Source organism: Chiloscyllium plagiosum, unplaced genomic scaffold (genome assembly GCF_037043375.1).
Source record: "Chiloscyllium plagiosum isolate Xiang-an unplaced genomic scaffold, Cpla_swu_hap1 HiC_scaffold_13, whole genome shotgun sequence".
Classification (NCBI taxonomy): domain Eukaryota; kingdom Metazoa; phylum Chordata; class Chondrichthyes; order Orectolobiformes; family Hemiscylliidae; genus Chiloscyllium; species Chiloscyllium plagiosum.
The window spans coordinates 62,175,842-62,190,093 of NW_028270151.1; the positions used below are offsets into that span (position 1 = coordinate 62,175,842).

A 14,252-nucleotide genomic window follows, 5' to 3' on the forward strand; every position below is an offset into this window, starting at 1 on the left:
ATGGAAACAGACCCTTCGGTCCAACCCATCCAAGCCGACCAGACATCCCAACCCAATCTAGTCCTACCTGCCAGCACCCGGCCCATATCCCTCCAAACCCTTCCTATTCATATACCCATCCAAATGCCTCTTAAATGTTGCAATTGTACCAGCCTCCACCACTTCCTCTGGCAGCTCATTCCATACACGTTCCACCCTCTGCATGAAAAAGTTGCCCCTTAGGTCTCTTTTATATCTTTTCCCTCTCACCCAAAACCTATGCCCTCCAGTTCTGGACTCCCCGACCCCAGGGAAAATACTTTGTCTATTTATCCTAACCATGCCCCTCATAATTTTGTAAACCTCTATAAGGTCACCCCTCAGCCTCCGACACTCCAGGGAAAACAGCCCCAGCCTGGTCAGCCTCTCCCTGTAGCTCAGATCCTCCAACCCTGGCAACATCCTTGTAAATCTTTTCTGAACCATTTCAAGTTTCACAACATCTTTCTGATAGAAAGGAGATCAAAATTGCATGCAATATTCCAACAGTGGCCTAACCAATGTCCTGTACAGCCGCAGCATGACCTCCCAACTCCTGTACTCAATACTCTGACCAATAAAGGAAAGCATACCAAACGCCTTCTTCACTATCCTATCTATCTACGATTCCACTTTCAAGGAGCTATGAACCTGCACTCCAAGGTCTCTTTGTTCAGCAACACTCCCTAGGACCTTGCCATTAAGTATATAAGTCCTGCTAAGATTTGTTTTCCCAAAATGCAGCACCTCGCATTTATCTGAATTAAACTCCATCTGCCACTTCTCAGCCCATTGGTCCATCTGGTCCAGATCCTGTTTTAATCTGAGGTAACCCTCTTTGCTGTCCACTACACCTCCAATTTTGGTGTCATCTGCAAACTTACTAACTGTACCTCTTATGCTCGCATCCAAATCATTTATGTAAATGACAAAAAGTAGAAGGCCCAGCACTGATCCCTGTGGCACTCCACTGGTCACAGGCCTCCAGTCTGAAAAACAACCCTCCACCACCACCCTCTGTCTTCTACCTTTGAGCCAGTTCTATAACCAACTGCCTCCATGTTAGATACTGGCTAGTTCTCCCTTTATTCCATGAGATCTAACCTTGTTAATCAGTCTCCCATGGGGAACCTTTTCAAATGCCTTACACATCTACTGCTCTGCCTTCATCAATCTTCTTTGTTACTTCTTCAAAAAACTCAATCAAGTTTGTGAGACATGATTTCCCACGCACAAAGCCATGTTGACTATCCCGAATCAGTCCTTGCCTTTCCAAATACATGTACATCCTGTCCCTCAGGATTCCCTCCAACAACTTGCCCACCACCAAGGTCAGGCTCACTGGTCTATAGTTCCTTGGCTTGTCTTTACCACCCGTCTTAAACAGTGGCACCATGTTTGCCAATCTCCAGTCTTCCAGCACCTCACCTGTGACTATCGATGATACAAATATCTCAGCAAGAGGCCCAGCAATCACTTCTCTAGCTTCCCACAGAGTTCTCGGGTACACCTGATCATGTCCTGGGGATTTACCCACTTTTAACTGTTTCAAGACATCCAGCACTTCCTCCTGTGTAATTTGGACATTTTGCAAGATGTCACCATCTATTTCCCTACAGTCTATATCTTCCATATCCTTTTGCACATTAAATACTGATGCAAAATATTCATTTAGTATCTCTCCCATTTTCTGTGACTCCACACAAAGGCCGCCTTGCTGATCTTTGGTCTATTCTCTCCCTAGTTACCCTTTTGTCCTTAATATATTTGTAAAAACCCTTTGGATTCTCCTTAATTCTCTTTGCCAAAGCTATCTCATGTCCCCGTTTTGCCCTCCTGATTTCCCTCTTAAGTATACTCCTACTTTCTTTATACTCTTCTATGGATTCACTCGATCTATCTTGTCTGTACCTGACATATACTTCCTTCTTTTTCTTAACCAAACCCTCAATTTCTTTCGTCATCCAGCATTCCCAAAGCTACCAGCCTTCCCTTTCACCCTGACAGGAATATACTTTCTCTGGATTCCTGTTATCTCATTTCTGAAGGTTTCCCATTTTCCAGCCATCCCTTTACCTGCGAACATCTGCCTCCAATCAGCTTTCGAAAGTTCTTGCCTAATACAGTCAAAATTGGCCTTTCTTCATTTTAGGGCTTCAACTTTTAGACCTGGTCTATCCTTTTCCATCACTATTTTAAAATGAATAGAATTATAGTCGTTGGCCCCAAAGTGCTCTCCCACTGACACCTCAGTCACTTGCCCTGCCTTATTTCCCAAGAGTAGGTCAAGTTTTACACCTTCTCTAGTAGATACACTAACATACTGAATCAGAAAATTGTCTTGGACACATTTAAGAAATTCCCCTCCATCTAAACCTTTAACACTATGGCAGTCCCAGTCGATGTTTGGAAAGTTAAAATCCCCTACCATAACTACCCTATTATTCTTACAGATAGCTGAGATCTCCTTACAAGTTTGTTTTTCAATTTCCCTCTGACTATTGGGGTCTATAATACAATAAGGTGATCATCCCTTTCTTATTTCTCAGTTCCACCCAAATAACTTCCCTGGATGTATTTCTGGGAATATCCTCCCTCAGCACAGCTGTAATGCTATCCCTTCTCAAAAATGCCACTCCCCCTCCTCTCTTGCCTCCCTTTCTATCCTTCCTGTAGCATTTGTATCCTGGAACATTAAGCTGCCAGTCCTGCCCATCCCTGAGCCAGGTTTCCGTAATTGCTATGATATCCCAGTCCAATGTTCCTAACCATGCCCTGAGTTCATCTGCCTTCCCTGTTAGGCCCCTTGCATTGAAATAAATGCAGTTTAATTTATTAGTCCTACCTTGTCCCTGCCTGTTTGACTCACTTCTGTTCTCAGCTGTACCCGTCTCAGATCGATCTCTTTCCTCACTATCCTTCTCCCATACACCAGCTCCTCAGCCATGCATTCATCTGCTCTATCCTCCTATTCCTGCCCTCACTAGCTCATAGCACTGGGAGTCATCCAGATATTACTACTCTTGAGGACCTCCTTCTTAAATTTCTGCCTAACTCTCTGTAATCTTCCTTCAGAGTCTCAACCTTTTCCCTTCCAATGTCATTGGTTCCAATGTGGACAATGACCTCCTGCTGGCCCCTCTCCCACGTGAAAACATTCTGCACTCTCTCTGAAAGATAACAAGGTTTATTGCATGATAGCGATAGGAGTAACCACATTTCATCAGGCATAATTACTAGGACCTTACAGAACTAGTGCAGATACATCTGCTCCCTTTGAAAAGTATAATAGAATTCCTTGCCTCCACCAACAGATTATGTGTAACATCAGGAGAATGGATGGAGCCAACATTATCACTTTCAGAGCCATCATCTTATTCAATATGGCTTCCCCTCTCCTCATGTGTCCCACAGTGGGGTTGTTAGCTCGTCTTTTCTGGGACAAGTGTCGAAGTTTTCTGGAGAGTAGATGGACAGTGAGAGGAATGGAAAGAATGCACACAGGTTGAAAACTTGGGATTAGATCACAAATCTTAAAACATTTATTCAGCTCACCAAATAATGAAATAAAACTCTTATAATTTGGTCTCACCTATTTAATCAATGATCCTTTCTACATATAAAGTCTGGTTGCCTGAACTGGAATGCACCTATTGTTCTTGTCTTCAGTTTTGTTATGTGCCAGCTTCTTCTGCAAAGAGGTAAAGGAAAGGATTGAATGTTTGATGGGAATGGTTGCAGCAGAACCTTGTGAGCGTGCTAGGCTATACAAGATGGTGAGCCACCCTAGTAAGTGATTAAAATGTGCAGTGTCTATAAAGAGTTGGAAATTTTAGAGGATGAGGTGAGTGTGAGCCCTTGAGTGCATCATGTATGTGATGCTGAGGCTTGTAGAATATTTCTGATTATCTGTGCATCCAGAGATAGACTAAATGATGCCCCAATGATTATAAAGTAGCAGAGGGAATATGGTGCCACTCACCCTTGTAGAGTGCAGGAGATCATTCATTTTTATGCAGCACTGATGCTGTTCATTTTGTGTTTGCCATTACCACTTGTGCTGCCATTTGCTCTTGGCCTAGACCAGTCTAATGAGATGACTTTTTGGTGCCATTCTCTGGAAACGGTGAAGACCTTCTGGCACCTGCTCACATTTCTGGGCTGATGGAGGTGATCATCACAGGCTGCTTGGAAGTTCCTGCCTTGCAGCTCGAGAAGTGGGGTCCAGCTGGCCTTGAAATATGGTGCCAGAGGCTTCAACTCCAGAATGTTCCAGAAGGTGTCAGCCATGGAGTTCAGGCCATCATGGATGTAAGTGTACCTGAAGTATATTGAAGTATGTCTGCATATGTTTTATTCAGTAATAATATCTTGAAATATTATCAATCTGCATGATCATATTGTAGTTTAATAAAATTCTATTTGCAGTTTTTTAATCAATGTTTGATGGCTGTTTTCAGCTTCTTGTATTCAGGATTAGTGGTGCTGGAAAAGCACAGCAGTTCAGGCAGCATCTGAGGAGCTGTAAAATCGATGTTTCGGTCAAAAGCCCTTCATCAGGATTACAGGATTTCTGTATTCCTGTATTCCTGATGAAGGGTTTTTGCCCAAAACATCGATTTTACTGCTCCTCGGATGCTACCTGAATTGCTGTGCTTTTCCAGCACCACTAATCTAGAATCTGGTTTCCAGCATCTGCTATTTTACCTAGTTTCTTGTATTCAGCCAATATTTTAAAATGTGAATGTTAATTGCATAACTTCTTCATTCATTATGTCAGCTGTAATATTGGGCAATGTAATCATCCTGTGGGATCTCGGTTGTTCACATATGAAAGTCTGTGGCAAGTGGCTGTCTCTGATGTTATTTACAGTACGGAAGGTGGCCTTTCAGCCATGCTGATCAATTTCACTCCCTTACCTCAATCCCAATAACCTTGAAAGTTTATTTTATTCAAGTGCTACCTAATTCTAATCATTACCAACTTAATAGAGTTCTTTGAGGGAATGACCAAGTTGATAGATGAAGGAAGGGCTGTAGATGTCATAAAAATGGACTTTAGAAAGGTGTCTCCCTATGGTAAACTAATGGAGAAAGTGAAGTCACATGGTGTGCAGTGTGTTCTAGCTAGGTGGATGACGGACTGGTTGAGCAACAAGAGACAGAGAGTAGTAGTTGAAGAGAGTTTCTCGAAATAGAGATAGGTGACCAGTGGTGTTCCACAGGGATCAGTGCTGGGGCCACTGTTGTTTGTGATATACATAAATGATCTGGAAGAGGGCACTGTTGGTATGGTCAGCAGGTTTGCAGATAACACGAAGATTGGTGGAGTAGCAGAAAGCATAGCGGACCGTCAAAGAATACAGCAGAATATAGATAGACTGGAGAGTTGGGCAGAAAAGTGGCAGATGGAGTTCAATCCAGGCAAATGTGAGGTGATGCATTTTGGGAAGTCTAATTCTAGAGCGAAATATACAGCAAATGGAAGAGCCTTGGGAAAAGTTGATGAGCAGAGAGATCTGGGAGTTCAGGTCCATTGGACCCTGAAGGTTGCTGCACAGATGGATAGAGTGGTCAAGAAGGTACATAGTCTGCTTGCCTTCATCAGATGGGGTATTGAGTATAAGAGCTGGCAGGTCATGTTAAAAATGTGCAAGGCATTGGTTCAGCTGCATTTAGAATACTGTGTACACTTCTGGTTGCCACATTACCAAAAGCATGTGGATGTTTTGGAGAGGATGCAGAGAAGGTTTATGAGGATGTTGCCTGGTATGGAAGGTGCCAACTCTGAAGAGAGGTTGCATAGGTTAGGATTGCCTTCATTAGAAGAAAGGAGATTGAGGGGGGACTTGATTGAGATCTACAAAATCATGAAGGGTATAAACAGGGTAGATAGAGATCAGCTTTTTGCCAGGATGAAGGATTCAATAACGAGAGAGGTGAGAAGTGAAACGTGTAAGGGGGATACACGAGGCAATTACTTTACACAGAGTGTGGTAGGTGCTTGGAACGCGTTGCCAGCAGAGGTAGTAGAGGCACACACAGTAGATTAATTTAAGATGCTTCTGGACAGATGCATGACTAGGTGGGGAGCAGAGGGATACAGATGCTTAGGAATTGGACGACAGGTTTAGACAATGGATTTGGATCGGCTCAGGCTTGGAGGGCTGAAGGGCCTGTTCCTGGGCTGTAAATTTTCTTTTTTGTTCTTTTATTAATCATTTCCTTATCCAGCACCCTGGTGGTCAATGAGCTCTAACTTTGTCTTCCCTCTTCTGTCACTTTTTTACAATCCTATAGTATATAACATTGTACGTTGGTTATCTAGCTCACTGTATAGTCACTTTTCTTTGTATTTAGCCACTTAAGCAACTAAACAATAGCTAGGTTGCAACTGAGGGCTGTTTAGCTCAATTGGCTGGATAGCTGGTATGTAATATAAAGTAATGCCAATAGCTTGGGTTCAATTCCTACATCAGCTGAAGTTGCTAGGAAGGTGGAGTCTTCTCAACTTTGCCTGAGATGTGATGACCCTCAGGTTAAGCTCACCACCAGTTCTCTCTCTAATGAGGGAGCAGCCCAAGAAGCTGTGGTGACTTCACCTCTGAAACAAGTAGCATTTTACCTAATCTTGCACAGTCCTATTTTGTGTCTTGTAGTTTCACAAATGAATGTGTACATAGGTGACAGTCGCCATGTGAAATACATTTCTCAAACACAGGAAGTTAGAATGCCCCCAAGGTTGATAAATATGGTTGTGCAGTAACTAGAGTCAGGTGTTGCAATCTATTTCAATCTTCAAAACCATTTTTCCAATTTCCTGTTATGATGTCTGAACAGAGTAAATAAGATAGAACTTCAGATTAAACTTGTTGATGAAGTCAGCAGGGCTTATGCACCCGTTACCTTTGTTTTACCAACTATTTTAGGTTTTTGCTTTATTTAGCAAATAAAATACTTTGATGCAATATCAATTTTACTACCTTATATCCAATCCAAATTATTAAATTATCCATACTCATAGCACTATATTATAAATGGAACAGAATAAAATACTGAGAATGTACTGTGTTCCTAGTTGCCACTCATCTTAAATGATGTTGGAACAATGACATATGAAATAACGATATCTACAATCACATAAGTACCATTACAAGGTTGAGAATTACAAGGAGTAGTTTGTAATATTATTACCATAAAGTCCAGATTAGCATAGATATAATTCCAATTGAAGTGTCAAAATATCTCTGCCTCAGCTGCATTTTGTTCAGTGAAGCTTCACAGCCAATGAAGTATTTGAAGTCTGACACTGCTGTAATACGGGGAAACACAGCACCATTGACTCCATACCTGTCTATCTTAAATCCTAATCCTGTGTTTAAATCTCTGCATGGCCAGGTTCTTCTCATTTACTGCAATCTCCTTCAGCCCTATGATCATCTTCTAACTCTGCTTTTGACCAACTGTTGTCTCTTGTGCAGTCCCCCAGTTCTGCCTTGGCAATTTGTCCTTTAGCTGTTTAGCTGCTGTGCACTGGAATTCCATCCTGAAATCTTCACACATTTCTACTTTAGTCAGCTCCTATTAAGGACTTTCTATTCTTGAAAAGGATTGGGTAAATTACCCCATTAATCACTCCTGGAGGCTGCACTTCAGAAAGTGGTTTGATTTGATTTTAAACATAATTTTTATGCATATAATTTGATACAATTTATTGTTGTCAATGGACACTGTACTTTAAGACATTGCTTATAACTTGATACTTTGATCAAACCTCGGTCACTTGTCCAATTTATTCTTCTTTGGCTTGGTGTTTGATTTTAACTGTTTATACTTTGGTGAAATATTTTGAATACTTTGGGTTATTCCACTGTGGTAAAAGCATCGTATAAATGTAAGTCATTATTGTTAAAAACACACAAGTAAATATTCAGTCAGCACGGTGCTTTCTCTGAAGGAACTATCATGATACAGCAGCTACTACTGCGTAGTCTGGTATGCCTTTGATAATGTAACATAAAAATGACAGTGATCATTGCTTCAGATCTTAAGCACCACACAACTTTTTAGCATCTCATTAATACTGTAGGCTTTATTCCTAAAAGCTTTACAGTTGTAAGCTGTTAACTGTCAGTGATGCCTTCCAATAATTATGCATTTCTTGGCATTAGCCTATCAAAGTCTTCCATCTCTGCTTGTTTGTGAGAGAGTGCTGTGGCGGTTCGCTGTGAGATTTAATTGGTCCATGCTTCATGGAAGAAAGCCCTCTGCGTTTACTTAAAATTGATTTGTCTGCAAAGCATCTGCATGTGTGGGCTCATAACAACTGAGCCATTGAAAAGAAATTTGCACAAGTAACACCAGAGCTGTTTGTTTAGGGAATATAATTTTCTGACATAGAACTGTTGAGTTCAAAATGAGAGAAACAAAACACTCATAGAGCTTGAAGCACATTCTAATGTTAATGTGAGCAACAGCATCAGATGTCTACTTCATCAGCATTATTATGATCATCTTGTGATGAATATGATCAGTTGTAATTATTTCAGTTTTATGCAGTAGTCATTACTTCAACAGATACCCCTTTGCAAAATAAATCCCCAAATGACAGTATGTTTTAGAAATTCAGGCACTCTACTGTTAGAAACACTGATTAAACCTTGGTTATTACAGAATGGAGTGCACTTTAGTACACCATATTCCAGCTGTGCCCTGGCATTACTTTATAGTGCATCAAAGCAATGTAGTTGCTTGTTGTCAGCTGACTTGAAAGCTGATCCGGATTGGAAAACTGTGCTTGCAGCTGCAATGTAGGCTGGTTTCAGGGACAAGGTTCCACTGTCTCTCAGATATAGCATGAGCATTGAAAAAGTAATTCCGTAGGCTTCAGGATGCAGATATGGGTTGCACTGCCAGCATTGTTCTGCTTGAAGCCTTTCGTTCCGTGGTTCACAGGAACTGTGCACATATCTGCACCCGGCACCAGGAGCAATTGTCACTTGAATTTTTGCCACTGGATGAATCTGACGGAATGAGCAGACCCAGAACTCTTCTAATTATGGTATCGTAATGTTTTCTGTATTATTATTTTTAGAATCTTTTAAAATACTGTTGTAATTTTGACTTTCATAGAAACAGTGAAAATCTCTCAATATTTATATGAACATGAAAGGTCAAAACCAGGATTAAATTGTTTTATTTTACATTATATTACATTATTTAAATCAAAGCAAATGGAAAGCTGAAGTCATTCATTTTCTTCAGTTTTTGGTAAATAAAATGGCACAAAGGGAAAACATGTTGTTTCATTTACTAACAGTTTCATTCGCTGTTCACATCTAACAGTGTTTCAGGGTGCTTGTGAGAAAAAAGAATCACTAAATTTTACCTGGTTTCTTTTACTTCTGCTATTGTAATCAAGTTGTTTATAGGCATTACTCCTTGAAGAATTCACTTATCGTTTACCATTACTATCTACGTTTTGATATAAAAATATATGATACTGTATTTAAATTCTGTACTTCTTGTGATGGTCAGCTTATGTATTTCATTATATTGTGGCAAAACGGTGACTTTAGAATGCTCAGTGGATCATTCCGAGAGAAATGAAGAACTTCTTTTAAACATTTCTCATCTCTCCAGACTAAATCCTTAAAATATTTTTGAAATCATTTGATTAGGGCAACATGATTTTCATTGAAGGTGGGAGAAACATACATCTTTTTGTACTTTGATATGAGTCTACCATCTCCAGTTTTGTGATTATCACCATGTAATGGATAATGTCAATAGTCTACTTAAATTCATTGGAGCCACAAAATCTATTTAGTAGAGTGCAGTGGTAGAAAAAACAGTTGGGACATATTGTGCTCGGATCCATTAACCGATTAGGTCATATCATAGCTGTTAACCATGTGAAACATCAACTTTCCTTATTCTAAGGCATAGCCATCTTGAACATTCAGTGTCTGATTCACACTCTGCTGAGTTTAGGTCAAGCATCCTTAGACTTAGGCAAGTGCTGGGTGAGCTTGTGGCTGACAATAAATTTAGGTCAGCTACTCTGAAAGTTATCTGCTTGAATCCAGCCTGAATGGCTCCTTTTTCAGTGGTCCTGCCTAGTCTGCTGAACACTTGAATACTGCACAGACCATATATGCTAAATAATTGCCATGTGTTTTGTCAGTTCCCCTTATGATCTGTAAAGTGTGTGTTAGGGCTTGGCCAAGGAATATCCTAAAGATGAGCCTACAAATTCCATTCCTCGAGTCAGATTACGACGGTATAGAAGGAGCCACCACAAGTGGAGGCAGAATAAAGGTTCGTGAAGGACTTACATCGTAGCTCACCAACAATTTTGGCAGATTTGACTTCTGGTTTCCCTTCTTAGAATAGTGCCACTTAAGAGTTTCTGATTTTTATGCTGGGAGGGTGCTTCTGTTTCCTCACTATAAAAACATGGTGTCTTCTCCCAAAATATACATAACCCTGTCCTTGGGATTCAAGATGGGATCAAAATGAAAATCAGTATGTAAAGGGAATTTCCATCCTTGTTGTGATGCACAAAATTTGACTGAAAGACAACAATAATAAATTAATAGTATACCTTCAGGAAGATTTAAGATGACTGGAGTGTTTTCCCTATGTAGTGGTTGTATGAGCTTAATATTATGTTGGTTAACATAACAAAAATCCATTTAATTAGTTAGTAACAAACATAATACAAATTTCACAGGGATAACTGTTGTCAAAAATAAATGCATGCTAAGATATTATGCAAAGCAGGTTGCACTGAGAATATATAGTAAAATTGAATGTAAAGTTAGATAGAGATTTGGCACTACTTATGGAGAGAAATTTAAGGCTGTAAATCTACTGAACTATCAGTCTGACACTGTAAGATATAAGACCAGAATTATACTGCCAGATATGCTTGGCTGCAACTCTCATTTTTCTAGGACAGAATTTTGAGTACTTATGGCTGCAGCACTTAGCTTTATCATGAACTGCAAACAGTTTAGAATCTTACTCATTTTTTTTGTAAGTTCTTCACACCAATGAAAAGTTATATTTGCAGCCTGAAAGACTAATGAAGACAGCATGTGATTTTGCAAGTTAATGCTCTTACACAGAGCAAACATTCTGGATCCTATGTTCTATTTGATAAATTAGGTACATTGTATTGACTGAACTTTGTTTATCGACTAATACTGGAACTCACAACTTTCAACTTCCTTTAGTGATACTGGTATATATACTGCTTGTAGCTTATTTGTGCTAAAATATTCACAAGATCTGTTTCTTGCAAAACTGATTATCATAGGGAAGAAAGTATTGATATGTGTTAATCCCTTATGCAAGAGGGGGCTTTAAGTGTTTTTACTTGTATAGCTCATTTCACATCCTTGTGGCATTTCAAAGTGGCTAACAGCCAAGCTTTTGTATTTGGAAATGTCGCTATAATTGATGTAGATGAACAGGACACCTAATTTCATTTCAAAGATTCTTCTTTCTACAAATTATCAAGGCTTTCTATATTCAGTTCGCTGGAGCTGGAAATCATAGGATGACCGTAGATTTATTGACCTACATTTTCCTGGTGTATGCTGTGATCCATTTGATTCTAGAGCGCAGCTGACATCAGGAGGACCACCCACTAAGTTGGCAATGACCAAAGTCATTTTACGTATGATTCTGAGTAGTATTTATTTTAGAGCAGAAAAGGCATTTTTTGTCATCCATTGTGCTTTGTGGTTACTATGCAAAGCAAAATTTTTGAATCAATTAACATTTTAATTTCAATTATAGATAAATCCGTGTATTTTAATTCTGAGGCTTGTGTCAAATCTATTCCAGAGCAATGTGATAAATGTTTCCTGGATTTAAACATTTTATCTGTTGTTGAAATGAACCTCCAAGAATTCCTCATGTACACGATCCATGCCACTAAACTATAATTTGGTACTAATTTAGACTTTACATTAATTGTCACTGAGACAGCAAACCAAGTTGGAAAGGTCACAGACTCATGCAGCTCTCCCTCCCAGAGGGAGTCTATAATTTTACTTGGTCTGTGGCTAATGTGATAAATAATGCAAAGTCTACAGAAATATAAGATGCTCATTTGCATCCAAGAAGCAATAACTAATCTGTCCTTGAACAGATGGAAAGTGGTTTCTTTTTCAAATCAATGCTTCTCTGCTTTTTATGTGTGTCTGAGAGATTCAAACATTTTTCTTCCTACTTTGAAATGTACTGTATTTCCTTTCAGTGAATGTTTATGTCATGTTGAAATGTTCTATGAGTTTTGACAATTCGTGGTACAGATTGTTACAGTTGGTATGATTACATCTGCAGGAGAAAGTGAAATGTGTGACAAACCTGCATTTCTGCAGAAATTTAAATTTGTCTTTTCAAGATATCTTTAGATAAAGGAAATAGCAATTGACATACATACAGAGAGTTTGTGCAAGATAAGAAGATGTATTACAAATACATGAATAAGTTTGAGGGGATGATTTTGTTATAAGTACCCAGCTCGACCAGTATTTGTCACTATGTCAATTAACAAAGAATCTGATAAAATGTATGTCTAACCTGGAATAACATTGTGGAGAAAGTGAGGACTGCAGATGCTGCAGATCAGAGTCAAAAGGTGTGGCACTGGAAAAGCACAGCAGGTCAGGCAGCATCCGAGGAGCAGGGCACAGCACGTTTCGGGGCTTATGCCCAACACGTCGACTCTGCTGCTCCTCAGATGCTGCCTGACCTGCTGTGCTCTTCCAGTGCTATATTAGCACTAATTAAAGGTCAATTAGGCTTGTTAACTTTGACTTGAATAAAAGAACGCTCATAGGGCCGACTGCCTGCCCTTCTTCCGCGGTTACATTAGGGCCCGGGTGTCCTTGGAGAAGGAGCACGCGGTGTCCACCAACACCCTGGAGTTGTTCAGGGAGAGATGGGCGCCGCGGGGAGTGGAGTGCATTATTTCCTCCTCCAACTCGATTTTGATTTAGTCCCTACCCTCCCCTTCACTGTTTTGATCACACAGCATTGCCCTTCGATGTGAAGGGCACTGCTTGTCACTGGCCACTCGGGTGTTTTCCTATCTTCCTGGTAGTGGAAATTGAATAAAGATTCGTGCACTTTGTGTCTTTCACTGTGTCTCACATGTATACACACACACACCATGGATGCTGGGGAAAAAATAAGCACTACCGCACTTAGGTGGTAGTGTGGGAGTTAAATTAAAAAAGAAAAAAAAAAGAAAAAATATAAGAGAATGCTCATAGGGCCGACTGCCTGCCCCTCTTCTGCAGTTACGTTAGGGCCCGGGTGTCCTTGGAGAAGGAGCACATGGTGTCCACCAACACCCTGGAGTTGTTCAGGGAGAGGTGGGCGCCACGGGGAGTGGAGTGCATTATTTCCCCCTCTAACTCTATTTTGATTTAGTCCCTAACCTCCCCTTCACTATTTTGATCACACAGCATTGCCCTTCGATGTAAAGGGCACTGCTTGTCACTGGCCACTCGGGTATTTTCTATCTTCCTGGTGGTGGAAATTGAATAAAGATTCATGCACTTTGTGTCTTTCACTGTGTCTCAGACGTATACACACACACCATGGGTGCTGGGGAAAAAATAAGCACTACCGCACTTAGGTGGTAGTGTGGGGGTTAAATTTTTAAAAAAAGAAAAAAAAAATAAAAGAACGCTCATTCCATGACATAGCAGAAATTGGCACTCAATTTTTAAAGGACTACATGGACAAAGTCAGGAAATAAGGGGCACCTGATTCCGAATGTGTTCGCATGTTTTGGGACACCTTCAAGGTGCCACACACCCACCTCTTTCCACATTGCCTGCCTGATTGAACTTGGTTCCTGACACCACTCACCTCCCTGCTTGCTCTTTAGGAACAATAAAATGAGCACCATACATGAAAATGGAGCTTAACATGACGTTAAACCTCAGGATGATGTTGAATGAAAAATTGGAGAGTAAATTTGGAGAAGAAGGGAGTTGGAGTTCTTCTTTTATATTAAATACAATTGGTGTTTTTATGCCAGGGAATATGAAGAAGGCGCTTGGTGTGCTTTCCTTTATTAGTCAGAGTATTGAGTACAGGAGTTGGGAGGTGATGTTGCGGCTGTACAGGACATTGGTTAGGCCACTATTGGAATATTGCATGCAATTCTGGTCTCCTTCCTATCGGAAAGATGTTGTGAAACTTGA

The 14,252-nt window shown here is 40.3% G+C and overlaps 1 protein-coding gene across 6 annotated transcripts in view; it reads left to right on the plus strand.

Annotated features, from left to right (window-relative positions):
- The window catches only part of dock10 (dedicator of cytokinesis 10), a 333,920-nt gene that overhangs the window by 54,045 nt on the left and 265,623 nt on the right, over nucleotides 1-14,252 (plus strand). For 2 of the 6 annotated variants that reach the window (XM_043702104.2, XM_087993666.1), the window contains exon 1: nucleotides 8,880-9,079. The exons of 2 other annotated variants lie outside the window; for them this stretch is intronic. In XM_043702104.2, coding sequence (XP_043558039.2) covers nucleotides 8,918-9,079 — 162 coding nt within the window. In that variant the 5' untranslated portion in view covers nucleotides 8,880-8,917. Of the gene's footprint in view, nucleotides 1-8,878; nucleotides 9,080-14,252 lie in introns of those variants that run through there. 2 more of the 6 variants (XM_043702110.2, XM_087993667.1) reach the window with 2 other exon arrangements.